The sequence below is a fragment of the Haemaphysalis longicornis genome, unplaced genomic scaffold (genome assembly GCF_048455015.1).
Source record: "Haemaphysalis longicornis isolate Haplotype H1 unplaced genomic scaffold, Haemaphysalis longicornis Haplotype H1 scaffold_6, whole genome shotgun sequence".
Taxonomy (NCBI): Eukaryota; Metazoa; Arthropoda; class Arachnida; order Ixodida; family Ixodidae; genus Haemaphysalis; species Haemaphysalis longicornis.
In genome coordinates, this window is record NW_027526407.1 from 61,738,348 (window position 1) to 61,751,471 (window position 13,124).

Here is a 13,124-nt window from a genome sequence, read left to right on the forward strand (position 1 = left end):
CGTTTTCGTTATTACAGCTGCCGCTGAGAACGTTGTTTTGTTCTCGCTTCAGAAGCCCCCAACTCAGCGCTTGTAGCAAGCCGTCTGGGAGTAAAATCCGCAGGCCGCGTCCAACACGCCGGGACCCGGAAGACCCTGAAATCCGTGCTTGAGCGCCGCCACCTCTACGGGGCATTAACCCGAAAATTCAACAGCCATATGCCCTAACGCCGTGAGACCCGAGATAACATCGCTGCCGGGTGATCTGTACATCACCTCTGTACGCACGAAATCATTCTGGTCATGTTCTACTGTCGTGCTGAATCCGCGAATCAACGGCGAAAACTGTTGCCGACATGTTCCATACATTTGTGATGCAATAAGAGCACAAGCAAATGAGAGAATGAACGCGACACAGCGTGGACGGGCCGTTCAAGGCCAAAGCACTTCAAAAGCAAGTGATCACCACACGTGGATGTGTCTCAAGGTTACCCCCCTGAGAAACTCGGCTAAGCGCGGGAAACTACTGAAACCGATACGTGGGTGATTAAGAGCTTTGCAGCCGACAAGAGCGTCGCCGCACAGATTATTCTACACTTCATGCTACTTGGTACATTCATGCGCTTATTTCACAATCTTAGCAGAAGGCATTCAGCAATAGGGTACTTGGGCGCCCTATCGAATGAAAATGTGGAGCTCATTTCGGAAGTCCAAGAGAGGTCCGCCGGCGTCCCCGAAGGAGCGGTTGCTGACAGAGCTAATCCGATGCTTAGGAACTGTCCAAGGTTTTGAGCGGCAAAAAGTCTGCCATCTTACATGGAAGGGGATAGTCGCGCGTTCCGCATTTCAGACAGGGTCTATCAACTTCAGTGAACGCCCAGCGTTCCTTTTTTTCTCGCACAAATATCGACTGAAAGGGGGACGTAAAATTAGTACTTCCTCTTCATGGTCCTTTCAAGGGGCCATGAAAACAAAACACAAGTTTTGTTCATTCTGAATTTGGTTTGGCTGTTATGGACACAACCGTGGTACTGAGAAGCTGGAATGGCTTCGTGCAGATTTTCTATGTGCAACAACCCACACATGCAGTTCATCATGAACAGTAACAATGCACAGATTTTTTTCCCGTCGGCCCCTCCAACACAGGACGTACTGCACCTAGGATGGGGGCTTACACGCACGGCCTGCTGCGGAAGCAGTGAAGTAAATTCCTCGGTTACTTAAAACTCATTTCATGCTTTAAAGGCGAAAGCTTTGCAATTATCAAGTATTTCCTCAGAGCTTCTTTGTACTTTCGTCTGTTTCTTTGCTTTCATTTCTTCATCCTCTGAGGCGAATTACTCCGACTAGTAGGCTAGCCACGATTTAGGAACGGCGTCCCCACATTCAAAACTCTCCTTCACGTAAACCTCTTCTGCTCACATGCAGACACGTTCACCTGCCATAGGGCAGGCATGAGGCAGATCCTTAATATATTCTGACAGTGTGCTCGGTTAGCTCAGCGGTTAGCGCACTTGGCTGCTGCTCTTGCGACCCGTATGCAACTCTTACAGAAAAGCAAGTGTTATTTATTTCTCTTTACAGCGGCAGCCATTTTAGTACCAGTCGTACTGACGGATGGCCAATGTCACTTTTTGTGTACCACGCAGCATCTAAGGATGCCGCCTTAATACAATGACTCAGTGCTGGGCAATAGATGCAGCGCTTTGTGAGGCATGTTCTGAATTCGAAGCGGCAAGCGCAGGGGGTCATTTGATTCACTTGTCTGTAAATGAAAAACATTCACTCCCAAAACAACCACAATTGTCTTAGGCTCATCTTCCGTACAATGTGGGCAAAGTGAACAAATTCGTAACACGCTGTCCATGGTAACCCGTTCTTAATACGGTGTTCTGCCTACTCACTCATTGTTATCAGGCTTTAGCTTGCTAATAGTACCTGCGTTTCTTAACCAACAGTTTGGTGAACCGCAAAGGTAAAAATACTGAAACTACCCACGGGCCACCAACCTGGTTTTGTTAACAATAGTATTGATGTAAAATGCCATGTCCTGCTCTGGGGACGTGTCTTGCCTGTAGAAGATCCCAAGTGGTCTGTAGAGCACGGCAAACCAGTGCAAATTGTTCTGATTTGCAATAGACAGTACTATCGCGAAAGAAGCTGTCCTGCGTTTCAGGCACGTATGCCGGTGTTTTCGGTAAGAAAAGACGTTATTATGTGTATTTAGCCAACCGATATACATAAAGCCTCATTCCACAAATTTTGTTGTTGTTGCTAAGCGCGCGGTTTAGTCAAGTTCGCACTCCACGTGACACCACATTTTGATTTCCAGTCATTTCTTGGCGCTGTTAAATTAGGGTGTTTGAATAACAAGAACGCACGTGTTTGCACCGGTTTCAACAACATCCAACAATGTGTTATACTTGCAGTATGGGGGATTACGTTTTTCCTTGCCCTGAGGAAAATGGTTAGCACATCTGCCAGCAAATGTACAATTCCCCTTTCGCTTTTGTTGCAGGTTTCTTTCGTGTGCGGCAAAAGGCAAGCATTTTCTGTTGTCGTAGGCGTATAATACTTTGAGTATTGCTTATATCCTTCAGATCATTTCACGGTGATTGCAGCATTTTCACTGCATATTATCGCAGTGGAAGGCTGAGCTTCCTATTAACGAAGCCCGGTTTATTGGCGAGCCCGTACGGAACACCGAAACCAACCCTGGGGAAACACCTCTTCTTCTTCTAAGCCCAGTCACGCCGCTCGGTTAAACTAGCGGCCTTTTTCGTGCACACCCCTCCGGGCAATTGGTATTTGTAGCGCAGCAATACTGAGACTACTATAAATAGTTAGCACATAAGGCAGCTGCCACAGCTACCACTCTTTTATATCTAATCTATAACGACTGTCCCTTACAAAATTGCCCCATCGCAAACGCTATATGAAAGTTTCAAACCCTGCGTTCAAAGATATTTTATTATGACTTGGCTAATATATAATTTTACATAGTCATGAATAGTGGTCCGTGGAAACTCTAGATTGATATTTTAATCCTAATGAACAGCATCACGGGCCCTCAACTGCCTGTTGCGAACGGTGCTCAGTGAGTGGACAATCCCTGCGTTACAACGAATCGTGGAAGGACTCACCATTTCACAGTCTGAGGGCTGTTGAGTTGTAACGGCTTCTGGAGGAGCAATCGCGGATCTTAGCAGTTCTTTATTTACAGGCTCCTCTTTCAGCTGGAAAAAGTAAAAGAAGCGATTTCTGCAGAAATCCGGCCTTCCAATGACCATATGTTTCAGCACATGTACGAGCTGTTAGTGCAGGTAATATATTTATTAGGGCGATGATTGCATCACATGTCTGCCCAAATTATATATTGAAATTTAACGTGTAATGTGAGTAATGGCATGGTTCAAACGAGGTGGTTAAGAGAAAGACTCCTTTGTGAATTATGTTATTTTCATATTCTTGAAGCAGGTAAACTGTCAATAAAGCCGGGTAGAAAAAAAAACACTCCATGCACCATAATTTCACCATCGCGCTTTACAATTTTAAAATTATTGTAAGTGATATCTAGAATTGTACCTGATACTTTCAAGCTGTTTTTTAGATACACCTTTTATTTAAGTCCGAATAACATGTTTTCGTTCGTAACAGAGCCGAGTATGAAATAAGAAAGGGAACAGCAGCGTTACAGTGAGAAAAAGTCGAGCCAGTCCAGCTTTGATTTTTATATTGTTTGTTGCGACAAAACAACACTCTAAAAACAACTTTTTATAATGTCAGAACAACAGAGAGGACTCATGGGAGAATACTTACGTTTTGGACTGCCTGCTGCCGGCTTTGAGATCCAAGGACGGGTGCAACTCCGTTTCTCTGCTGTAAAGACAAATTGAGGCACACGAGAAATGTTTTCACGTCAACTTTCATATTAAAAAAACACGAAGAGATTACTCCGATCTCCCAATGGCATGTAAGTGGACACGGGGTCTTCCAAGCAACGATAAGATAATGACTGCCTTTAATTCATTGGGAAAATGTACGCGTTACTGTTAAAGGACGGTAATTTTAAAATGGGAGTTGTATTGAAGCTTTTCGTTCGTATTGTGTACGTGGTGCAACACTTAGGGGTAGGAGCAGGTTCCCGGACCCGCCGGTGGTGTCTGTGTGCCTGGAAATCGCTTCGACAACGCTTCCCCGACCCACAAAGAGACGGCACAGTTGTGTCACAGGTGTGGGTTCCTCTCCTTCTCGCTATGGGAGAAAGTATGGAGGGAGCCTCGCGCCACTGATGTTTACTTGCCGACTTCTTTATACGAACCCCACAACTTGTGCGATGACTGCGCTGCCGTCTCGGGTGAGCGCCCGTTTACGTTCGAGCCGACTTAACACAACCACAGCTCCGAAGTTTAAGGAAATTCCACATTGGGTTGAACTGAGTTTAACTTTAAAAGCACCGAACAGTCGGTTGCACTGAAAAATGTTTTCTTCATTCAATCCTTTCAGCATTCTCAGAATGTGTACGTTGGTGATTCGACATTTAATTCCTGAGGCAGAAGCTTACCGTTGCTTCTAATCGAACACTTTGCTTAAGGTTTAAAACATTTCGAGGAGTAATGTTGCTAAGGTATTCAGATGGGTTTCCTGGGCAGTTTTAGAATTAGACAGTACGGCTATCACTCAAACCACAAGGTACCAGCTGTCCTAATACGTGAACTGATGCTCCAATACCCGCACATCTTGTGAAAATACTTTAAATTGATGTCGAAACTGTGGATTGGAACCTATTCGTAATGACTCTCAGTGGAATGCGTTAAGAGTTTTCTGATTTTAACCAGAGATCAAAGAACGCTTTTGTGGAGAATGAAAGCAGGCTGCTCGCCAAGGAGAAGGCGTTCTCAACATGATTTTTAATCAGTCGTAGCAACTAGAACTGTCTTCCGCTAGGGCTCTTTCTTTACAATCGGCATTAATCCTTACCATTGGGGGTAAAAAACTGAAACTGGAAAACTTGAATGGAGGCTACTTAGAGGATGACCACCAAAAAATGCGATTTTGTGCCGCTTTCTGAAATGTTCTTGCTTTATCATCTGTCAACACTAAAGTAAAATTTAGGAAGAGGGTATTTTCCGCCTAAACTTCCATTGGCTCACCCACATCTGTTTAGAAAAACCTTTTCCAATCAACTGCAAGACCAGGAAAAAACGCTGAAAAAGCTTCGTTTGAAGAACAGTAGTTTGTCTGTTCTAATACTAGATTGCGCAGTTGGAAAACTGGATGAAAACGTATTCGCATACGGTGGTTTTCTGACGCGAGCTCTTCAATAGCTTCAATCATAAGAGACGCTTCAGAAAAATTAGCAGGATTTCGAACGCCTTAACGGTCTCCGAGATCGCACTCCGCACAACGAACAGTGTTGCTTGCTACGAAGTTTAATGAATGACCTTAAATAAGAATTCGTACGCACATGCCATTAGCCGTAAGATGAACGGCCAACTATTGCCATCATATTATGCGGTAAGCTATACACGACCTACTTTGGCCCGGTCTGCGCACCCATGGCAGCCGTTTAAATAGCATTCATCGTGGCTAACTTGTGTACTATGTATGGGAACAATGAAGAACCTAACATCAGAAGTGTTCCACAAAAGCATATGGTTCTCAAGTTTTGTTTAATGCAGAAGTGTTGGCGCCAATCACACGGCCATTTTTTGGTGTCCCAGAAGATGGAATACCAAACATTTGATGCTATACAATACACTGAGCCCTAGCAACAGCCCCACCAAGAATTGCGTTAAGAAAAAAAAAAGGGATACGACCAGAAAATGTGGTTTGTTTGAATGCAAGAGAAGAAAGAAACACAACTAAAATTGAACCATTCTTCAACATATTGGGGAAGCACAGGATATAAATTTGTATAGAGAATGTATGCACAGAATATAAATACCTCACAGAAATCCTCACTGCCTATCTACCTAAAGGGGCTCCAAGAATGGAAACCTAACAGTAAGTTTATTTCCATTATGTCAGACCAACTAGCCCGCCAGGATGTTTAATGAAGTTTAAGTGGTTCCCGAACGTGGTGCTTCTGAGTTAAAAACTTAAAACTCACCGTGACATATGGCTAGGAACCTTGAGGTTGGCCGAATATTTCTGACATCCTAACCCTTTCTGGAGCGAAGATATAAAATTTATTTTGGAAGGCACTGTTATATCTTGCAAGGCACTGAGTAAATAATACGATTCCAAGGGTACATACCAGGCCGTGGCAATGTGGCCTTCGTCACCTTTCGTTTGATTACTAAAATAAAGTTTCAATTTAAACGTTGCCGTAGTAGGAGCACTAGCAATCAACAAATAAGTGCATCAACAAATGACTTAAGCTGTATAGTGTTCGGTTCATGACCGAAAAGGAAATTTTTTGCTGAATCGGCAATACAGAAATGAATTGGCAATATTTCTTCGCTGGTTGACAGAACACCTACGAAATCTGTACACCTCATGTATTACTACGTATGATTTCTTTAACGTAGGCTCCAACATGCTATTTTTTTTAACACGTTGTGGGTGTTTGTATACTGCTCTTACAAGCTCGAATTTTTGTGTTTCGTAGCTTTCTCACCGTTCCTCATTTTCTCGCCTAATAACCTTACCCTTTCCCCTAGCGAGTGATCGGAGATGTCGCTGTCCAGCACCGCCTCGGAGGATCAGCTTTTCCTCTTTACCAGGTTCCACAAGTCCAAGACAGCTCATGGAATTTTCTGAAGACGGAGCCATTCCCACCCAGCGCCTTTTGCGCTTACATGCTCTGGAATAAAGTTTTCCCTGCTCCTCCCAGTGTGAATCCGCAAGGGAAATCGGTTATGTTCTCCTCTTTTGAAGGGCAAAAAGCTCGGCTTCAGGCGTGACCGCGCTGTACGGTTTCCGCTTTAATTAATTTACTGCTAGTTGATGATCTCAGTATGCTGGAAGATTTTACACTTTCCCAATTTATGTCTTGAACGGTGGCAACTGCGCCGATGAAATTACTGACTCAAAATATTTTCCGAGACTGAGCGGTGGCCGCTTGGACGGTAGCGATAAAAAACTCACCTGCACTTCAGATGGTCGATGCTGTCGGCCACGTTTAAATAGTTCTGGGTGGCTCAACTTGAAGTGGGTCTGAAAAAGAATAGAATTTTAATACTATAAGATCTTCAAAGTTTCAAACTAGCAATGAATATTCTTTGTACCAAATGACACATGTTTTAGTAAGGAAAGAGAATTTAGAGGGTAAAAAAGCGAAACATTCGGTTTATGCACTTGGTCCTAATGACATCTACTTTTTTGTTCTTGGTGGGTGGTTTCAGTAAGAAGGATGAAAAGCTAACCTTCAATTGTTTCTCCCCTCATGCTGTCTTTAATACCTGTGGAAAGAGTGCGCTGGACGTTCTTTTAGCCATCAGAGTTCTCTTTGAGAACAAGTATTTACTACGCACATGCAGAGGAGAATCTCAGCGGTTCCGGAGAGCAGCGTGAGAGTATGTAGCATTTTACGTTTCACGAAAACATCACGCCGCCTTTACGACTATTGCGACAACCAGTACAAACGCGCACACAAATGTGCACCTCCAAAGCACGGAGTAATTTACGCGTGCTCCAAACGTCTTAATATCTTCCCTTTTTGCCCGCTTTTACACACTTGATCCTTATCCCGCTATCTGCATTGGGGACAATGCAGATAACACGGAATGCTGGGTAGGCGGAAGCGATCAGTTCTCATTGTCAATCCCGGCAGCCACCTTTCAACAACTGAGATTAGGGGGCACCTTCATGAGCTATTGCTCAGAAGACCAGTTTTGAAGTGCTGTCGAGCCTTAACCCGCTCAGAGCCCCTTGGACACTGTCAGCTTAGCCGAAGTTTCAATCCAAGCCGATCTCTTCATCACTGAATAAACGTTCATTCTCTCTATCTTTTAGATGCGACGCTCAGAGCATCTCTTGTCGGCGGCCCTGTCCTTCCTGCGTGCGTCCGTTGTTGTCCGCGTGCGTCCGTTGTCCGCAGCCACACTCCCGCTCTCCTCCCCGATAGCGAACACTCTCTCGCGAGGGGAATTGGATTGGATTGGATTGGCTTGGCTTGGCTTGGCTTGGCTTGGATTAAAGTGGATTGTGTTGGATTGTGTTGCGTCATAGCCGCGGCAGACGAACTGGCGCCGGCGCGTGTGCAGGTGAGAGCGTGTGCGGCCCAGCGCGCTCTCACTCCGTCGGTGGGCGGCGCTGCGCGTGGTGCTGCGCATGTGCAGTACTCTCTCTGTCCGCGGTCTGCTCTCCTTCGGGAGCGCTGCCCAAATAACCGGTGTGCCGCTCTCCGGCGGCCTTTCGGTCGACGGTTGCTCTCCGCTTGCGCTTGAACCCCCCTCAGCGTCGCATCACACCAGGGTTCCCGCGAGGGGAGGTGGGCGTAATTTTTTTATGTCTTTTTCTCTCGCGCGTACTTGCTCTCTCTCTCTGTCTCTCAGTGGCCATGCGCACCGGGCTAGCGGAAAGCAAGTGTTCGGCTGGAGGCAGCAAGACCAATGTTTTTTTAACGCGAAACTTTCTATGCCTTACTGGTGCCTTTCATTGTTGAGCCCAATACGAGCTGCATGAAACCAAACTACGGTCTTCCACAAATACACATCAAACACCTCGAAAGGAAAGGAACGCTTCGCGTGTTAGGAATCGAACTTGTCGCGTTGTGCAGCCGACGTCTACCCGATTGCGCCATTTCGACACGGTCGAAGCAGTTTGGATTTTGGATTTTGACTCAAGTTGCTTTGGAAGATGCGATGCGCTTCCATAATCTTTCTTTTAAGAAAGAAGCTTTGGTTTTGGGGGTTGTGCCACCATGTGACGCACACTTGTGGTAATAGCTTCAGTTTTGTTACTCACTTGGCATGCAAGCAATATTCTATTAGGAGATAGGTACAAGCCAGTAACTTCCAGTGCGATGAATAAAGTTATTCGTGTTTCAATGACGCACCGTGTTCCTAAACCTACCTAAAACATATCAAACCACCCTTGTTTCTGTTAGTTTCTGTGGTGTGTGCAGCATGACCACAATGCGAAGAGCACAGAATGCGGCAGCTTCGCGAGGAGCCGAAAGAAACGACGAGCGGCCGTCAAGCTGCCATCTTCTTTATTGAAACGTAATCGCGCGAGCGCGCGGCGCGCGGGAGTAAGACAATACGCCCGTACAAACGAAAAAACAAAAGCCACAAAAGCGCAGGACGGTGCGCGCACTCTGCGGTGAGTCACGGGGTCTCTTGAGCAGGCATGCGCGCTGCAGTACACATGGCACCATCCGGTGGCCGTTTATTACACAACTAACACTCCCCCTCAATGAACTGCCACTGATTTACGGAGAACGAAGTGCACAGCACACACTTTTCACTCCCAAGCACTCACAATACGCATGTGTCTTCTTTCCATTTAACGGCTTCGTGAAAAGATCCGCGCTGGTCGTTGACGACTCAACGTATTGCAGCTGCAGCCTTCCTTCTTCGATCTTTTCCCTCAGGAAGAAATACTTGAGGTCAAATTGCTTGCTTCGCTCCGAAGTCACTTGGTTTTTAGCGAGAGGAATAGCGCCCTGATTGTCCACCTTCAAAATTTGCGGTTCCTGCGCAAATTCGCTTGCGGAAAGTTCCCCCAAGAATTGTTGAAGCCAGAGCGCTTCTTCTGTGGCTTGGCACATGGCCACGTATTCAGCTTCAACAGTTGACAATGCAGTGCACCGCTGTTTTCTGCTGCTCCAGGAAACAGCAGCACCAGCCACCGTAAACACGTATCCGCTGAATGACTTCCGATCGGTTCGATCGCTGGCCCAGTCTGCGTCACAAAAGGCTTGTACGCAAGTTCCAGCTTTCCTGAAAACAAGCGCATAACTCTTCGTCCCCTTTATGTAGCGAAGAATGTGCTTTATGCCACTCCAATGTTCTTCTGTTGGGTGCTCGCTGAACTGGCTCATGTATGCAGTGGCATAAGCGATGTCCGGCCTTGTGCCTCCAGCAAGGTAAAGCAGTGCACCGACTGCTTGCCTATACCTAAACTTTAGGTCTTCTCTCGGCGGGTTCCTGCTGTCTCCTTTTTCGTATTTGCTTCCCGGATCTAATGGAGATGGCGCTGGTCTTGCATCTGTCATGCCAAACGTCTCCAAAATATCCTCTGCATAAGCCGTCTGATCAAGAGACAACTTCCCACTTCCTTCTTTCTTCAGTCTACCTCGCACGCTCCATGCTCTGCATCCAAACACCCTGAGGCCGTCCAGCTTCACTTCTCCCCCTGTCCACAAAGCTTCCGGCGACTTTCCTTCAATCGCTTTGGATGGACATTTGTTTCTTATACGGCTTGCAGTGACAACGGTGTCAGCCCAAAGCTCCTTGGGGACACCTGACTCAATGAGGAGGCACCTTGTCATGTCTAGCAGTGTCTGGTTCATCCTTTCAGCAACTCCATTCTGCTCAGGTGTGCCAGGGATGGTTAGTTGGTGCTTGATGCCATGCTCAGTCAAGTACTCCTTGAAGTCAGTGCTGGTGTACTCTCCCCCGTTGTCACTACGTAAAACCTTCACTTTTCTGTCGTGAAAGTTTTCCGCCATGCATCTGTACTCTTTGAACCTCTGAAGCACTTCGCTTTTCGCCTTCTTAGGATACACAACGGTGTACCGTGAGTAGTCGTCAGTGAAGGTTACGAAATAACTTGAGCCGCCCTTGGATGTCGGCATGATTTTACCGGCGACATCTGAATGAATCAGCTCCAATGGCGCTTTTGCCCGAGTTGCTTCTCCCTTCGGGAAGCTTTTTCTTCTCAGCTTTCCTAGGCGACAAACGTCGCAATGATCCTCCATGTTATCTTTGCCGGTTCCGCAGAGGCCACGAACAGCATCCTGATGCAAATGGCCCAGCCGCCGATGCCAAAGAGATGTGTCTTTTGTCTTGGCGAGCCTCGACGACACCTCTGCTTCTTTCACGGTGTACAGTCTCCCTTGCTTCGTTGCAGTAAGGACTACTTCTCCGTTGTCTTTGGAAACGAAGGCTTTGCCGGCAGCGAACGTAACTTGCAACCCTCGCTCCTCAATCCTTCCAACCGATAGGAGGTTCCCGTTCAAAGCAGGCACATACAGGACATCTTCGAGCGTGATGTTTGTCCCACCGCACTGCTCAGACAGCTGAATCTCGACTCTTCCTTTCCCTTCGACTTTGATGGACTCTCTATTTGCGGTCTCCACTGCTGATTCGCATGGCATGAAGTCGGTGACCTTTGACCTTTCGGATGTCATGTGATCAGTAGCACCGCTGTCAAGGTGCCATACACCAGGGTGTGACGCTGCCTCGTCCTTCGCACATAAGGCCATATGCGTTGCTATTTTTGCGTGTGGAAGACTTCTCTTCTTTTGCTGGTCCTTCTCTTCATCCGGAAACTGGTCGCAGTCCCTCGCTATATGACCGATCTTGCCAGAAGCAAAGCATCGCACCTTCTTTTGGACACCTGACGTCCGTTGGCGCATTTTGTCGTCTTTCTTATGAGCAGGCTGATAGATCATCTTGTCGTTTTGCTGCTTGCTGTCGGACGTGGAACAACTTTTGCTGACCAGCGCCCTAGTCTTACTGTCGTCGTTTTCGACGCTCTCTTCATTGCGACGCAGCTTTCTTTTTTCTTCAATGAGCAGCCTCGTCTTCACTACCTTCGTGCTCAGTTGCTCTTCGTCCTGCTCCAAATTGAGAATGAGCGGTTCGTACGACGCTGGAAGCCCCATAAGCATCACCAAGGCGACTTCTCTGTCGGTAAATGCATGTCCTGCACTTGACAGTTTTCTGTGCAGCTCCATGAGTCTTCCCAGGTAGCTCTGCATTGACTCTTCTTTCTTCATCCTTACGTTGAAGAAATCGCGCATTAGCTGGAGTATATGCAGAAGTCCAAACTTCGAGTGCATCTCCTCAAGCGTCGTCCACGCTTCTCTCGCAGTTTTACTTTCGCCGATGTCATCCAGGTAATTGTCCTCAACGACGAGGAATAGAAAGGTTAATGCTTTGTTGTCTACCTTCTTCTCTTTATCCGTCATTTCCTCAGAATAACCGGGTTCGATGGCGTCCCAGCATCCCTTCTGCACGAGAGCGGCTCTTGCTCTTATAGACCAGGTATGGTAGTTGTCCGCCGCCAACTTTGGTAGCCTGAACTCGTCTGATGCTGCCATTTTGATGTTGAACTGAATGCCAAACAGAAATGGTCTTCCCCTAGTTCGGCAGACGCACAACCTTTACTTCTAATACTCTTCTTTTTCACGCCACAACTGCAGGGCACAACACAATGTCAGTCCCTTCTTCCCGACAGTTTCGTTTCTCCGCAGCCGCGTCGTTCCGCCACTTACTGAGACCGCCGCCTTGTGTAAGCACCGGGTCGAGTGGCGTCAGCAGTGAAGCAGGTGTCGTATGACGTTTCGTCCTTCTAACGAAAACCACACGCCCTATTTCACACTCTTCGTGATTAGGCACACACCGTTCGTCAGTCCCTTCGTCCCGACACTTTCACCACCCCACACGCTTGTCGCTGGAACTTCTTCCGTGGACTGTAGCACGTGAAGCAGAGAAATGGGTGTGGCTTGACTGTTCACGCTTCTTCATGGTCGAAACTTTCGCAGCTCATCACAAATCAGTCCGTTGCAGTTCTTCGCCAATGATGGTCGATGCACCGTCCTGGGCCCATAACCTGTTAGTTTCTGTGGTGTGTGCAGCATGACCACAATGCGAAGAGCACAGAATGCGGCAGCTTCGCGAGGAGCCGAAAGAAACGACGAGCGGCCGTCAAGCTGCCATCTTCTTTATTGAAACGTAATCGCGCGAGCGCGCGGCGCGCGGGAGTAAGACAATACGCCCGTACAAACGAAAAAACAAAAGCCACAAAAGCGCAGGACGGTGCGCGCACTCTGCGGTGAGTCACGGGGTCTCTTGAGCAGGCATGCGCGCTGCAGTACACATGGCACCATCCGGTGGCCGTTTATTACACAACTAACAGTTTCTGAAAATATTCCACTGTAGTACTACTGTAATCACCCTACCTAATACGCCCCTACCGGGGGCCGTATGGGTATTCTGTATAAATAAGTAAATAAATTGCGTACAACT

The 13,124-nt window shown here is 47.0% G+C and overlaps 2 protein-coding genes across 7 annotated transcripts in view; both read right to left on the reverse strand.

Annotated features, from left to right (window-relative positions):
• Positions 1 to 13,124, reverse strand: part of LOC144142801 (uncharacterized) — a gene marked incomplete in the record, with an annotated part of 266,299 nt that overhangs the window by 141,703 nt on the left and 111,472 nt on the right.
• LOC144142795 (uncharacterized) overlaps positions 1 to 13,124 on the reverse strand; it is a 66,629-nt gene that overhangs the window by 24,664 nt on the left and 28,841 nt on the right. For all 6 annotated transcript variants that reach the window (XM_077674530.1, XM_077674529.1, XM_077674528.1 and 3 more), the window contains 3 exons: positions 7,072 to 7,140; positions 3,799 to 3,858; positions 3,123 to 3,215 (listed from right to left, as the gene is read on the reverse strand). In XM_077674530.1, the coding sequence (XP_077530656.1) occupies positions 3,123 to 3,215; positions 3,799 to 3,858; positions 7,072 to 7,140 (222 nt within the window). The remainder of the gene's footprint in view (positions 1 to 3,122; positions 3,216 to 3,798; positions 3,859 to 7,071; positions 7,141 to 13,124) is intronic.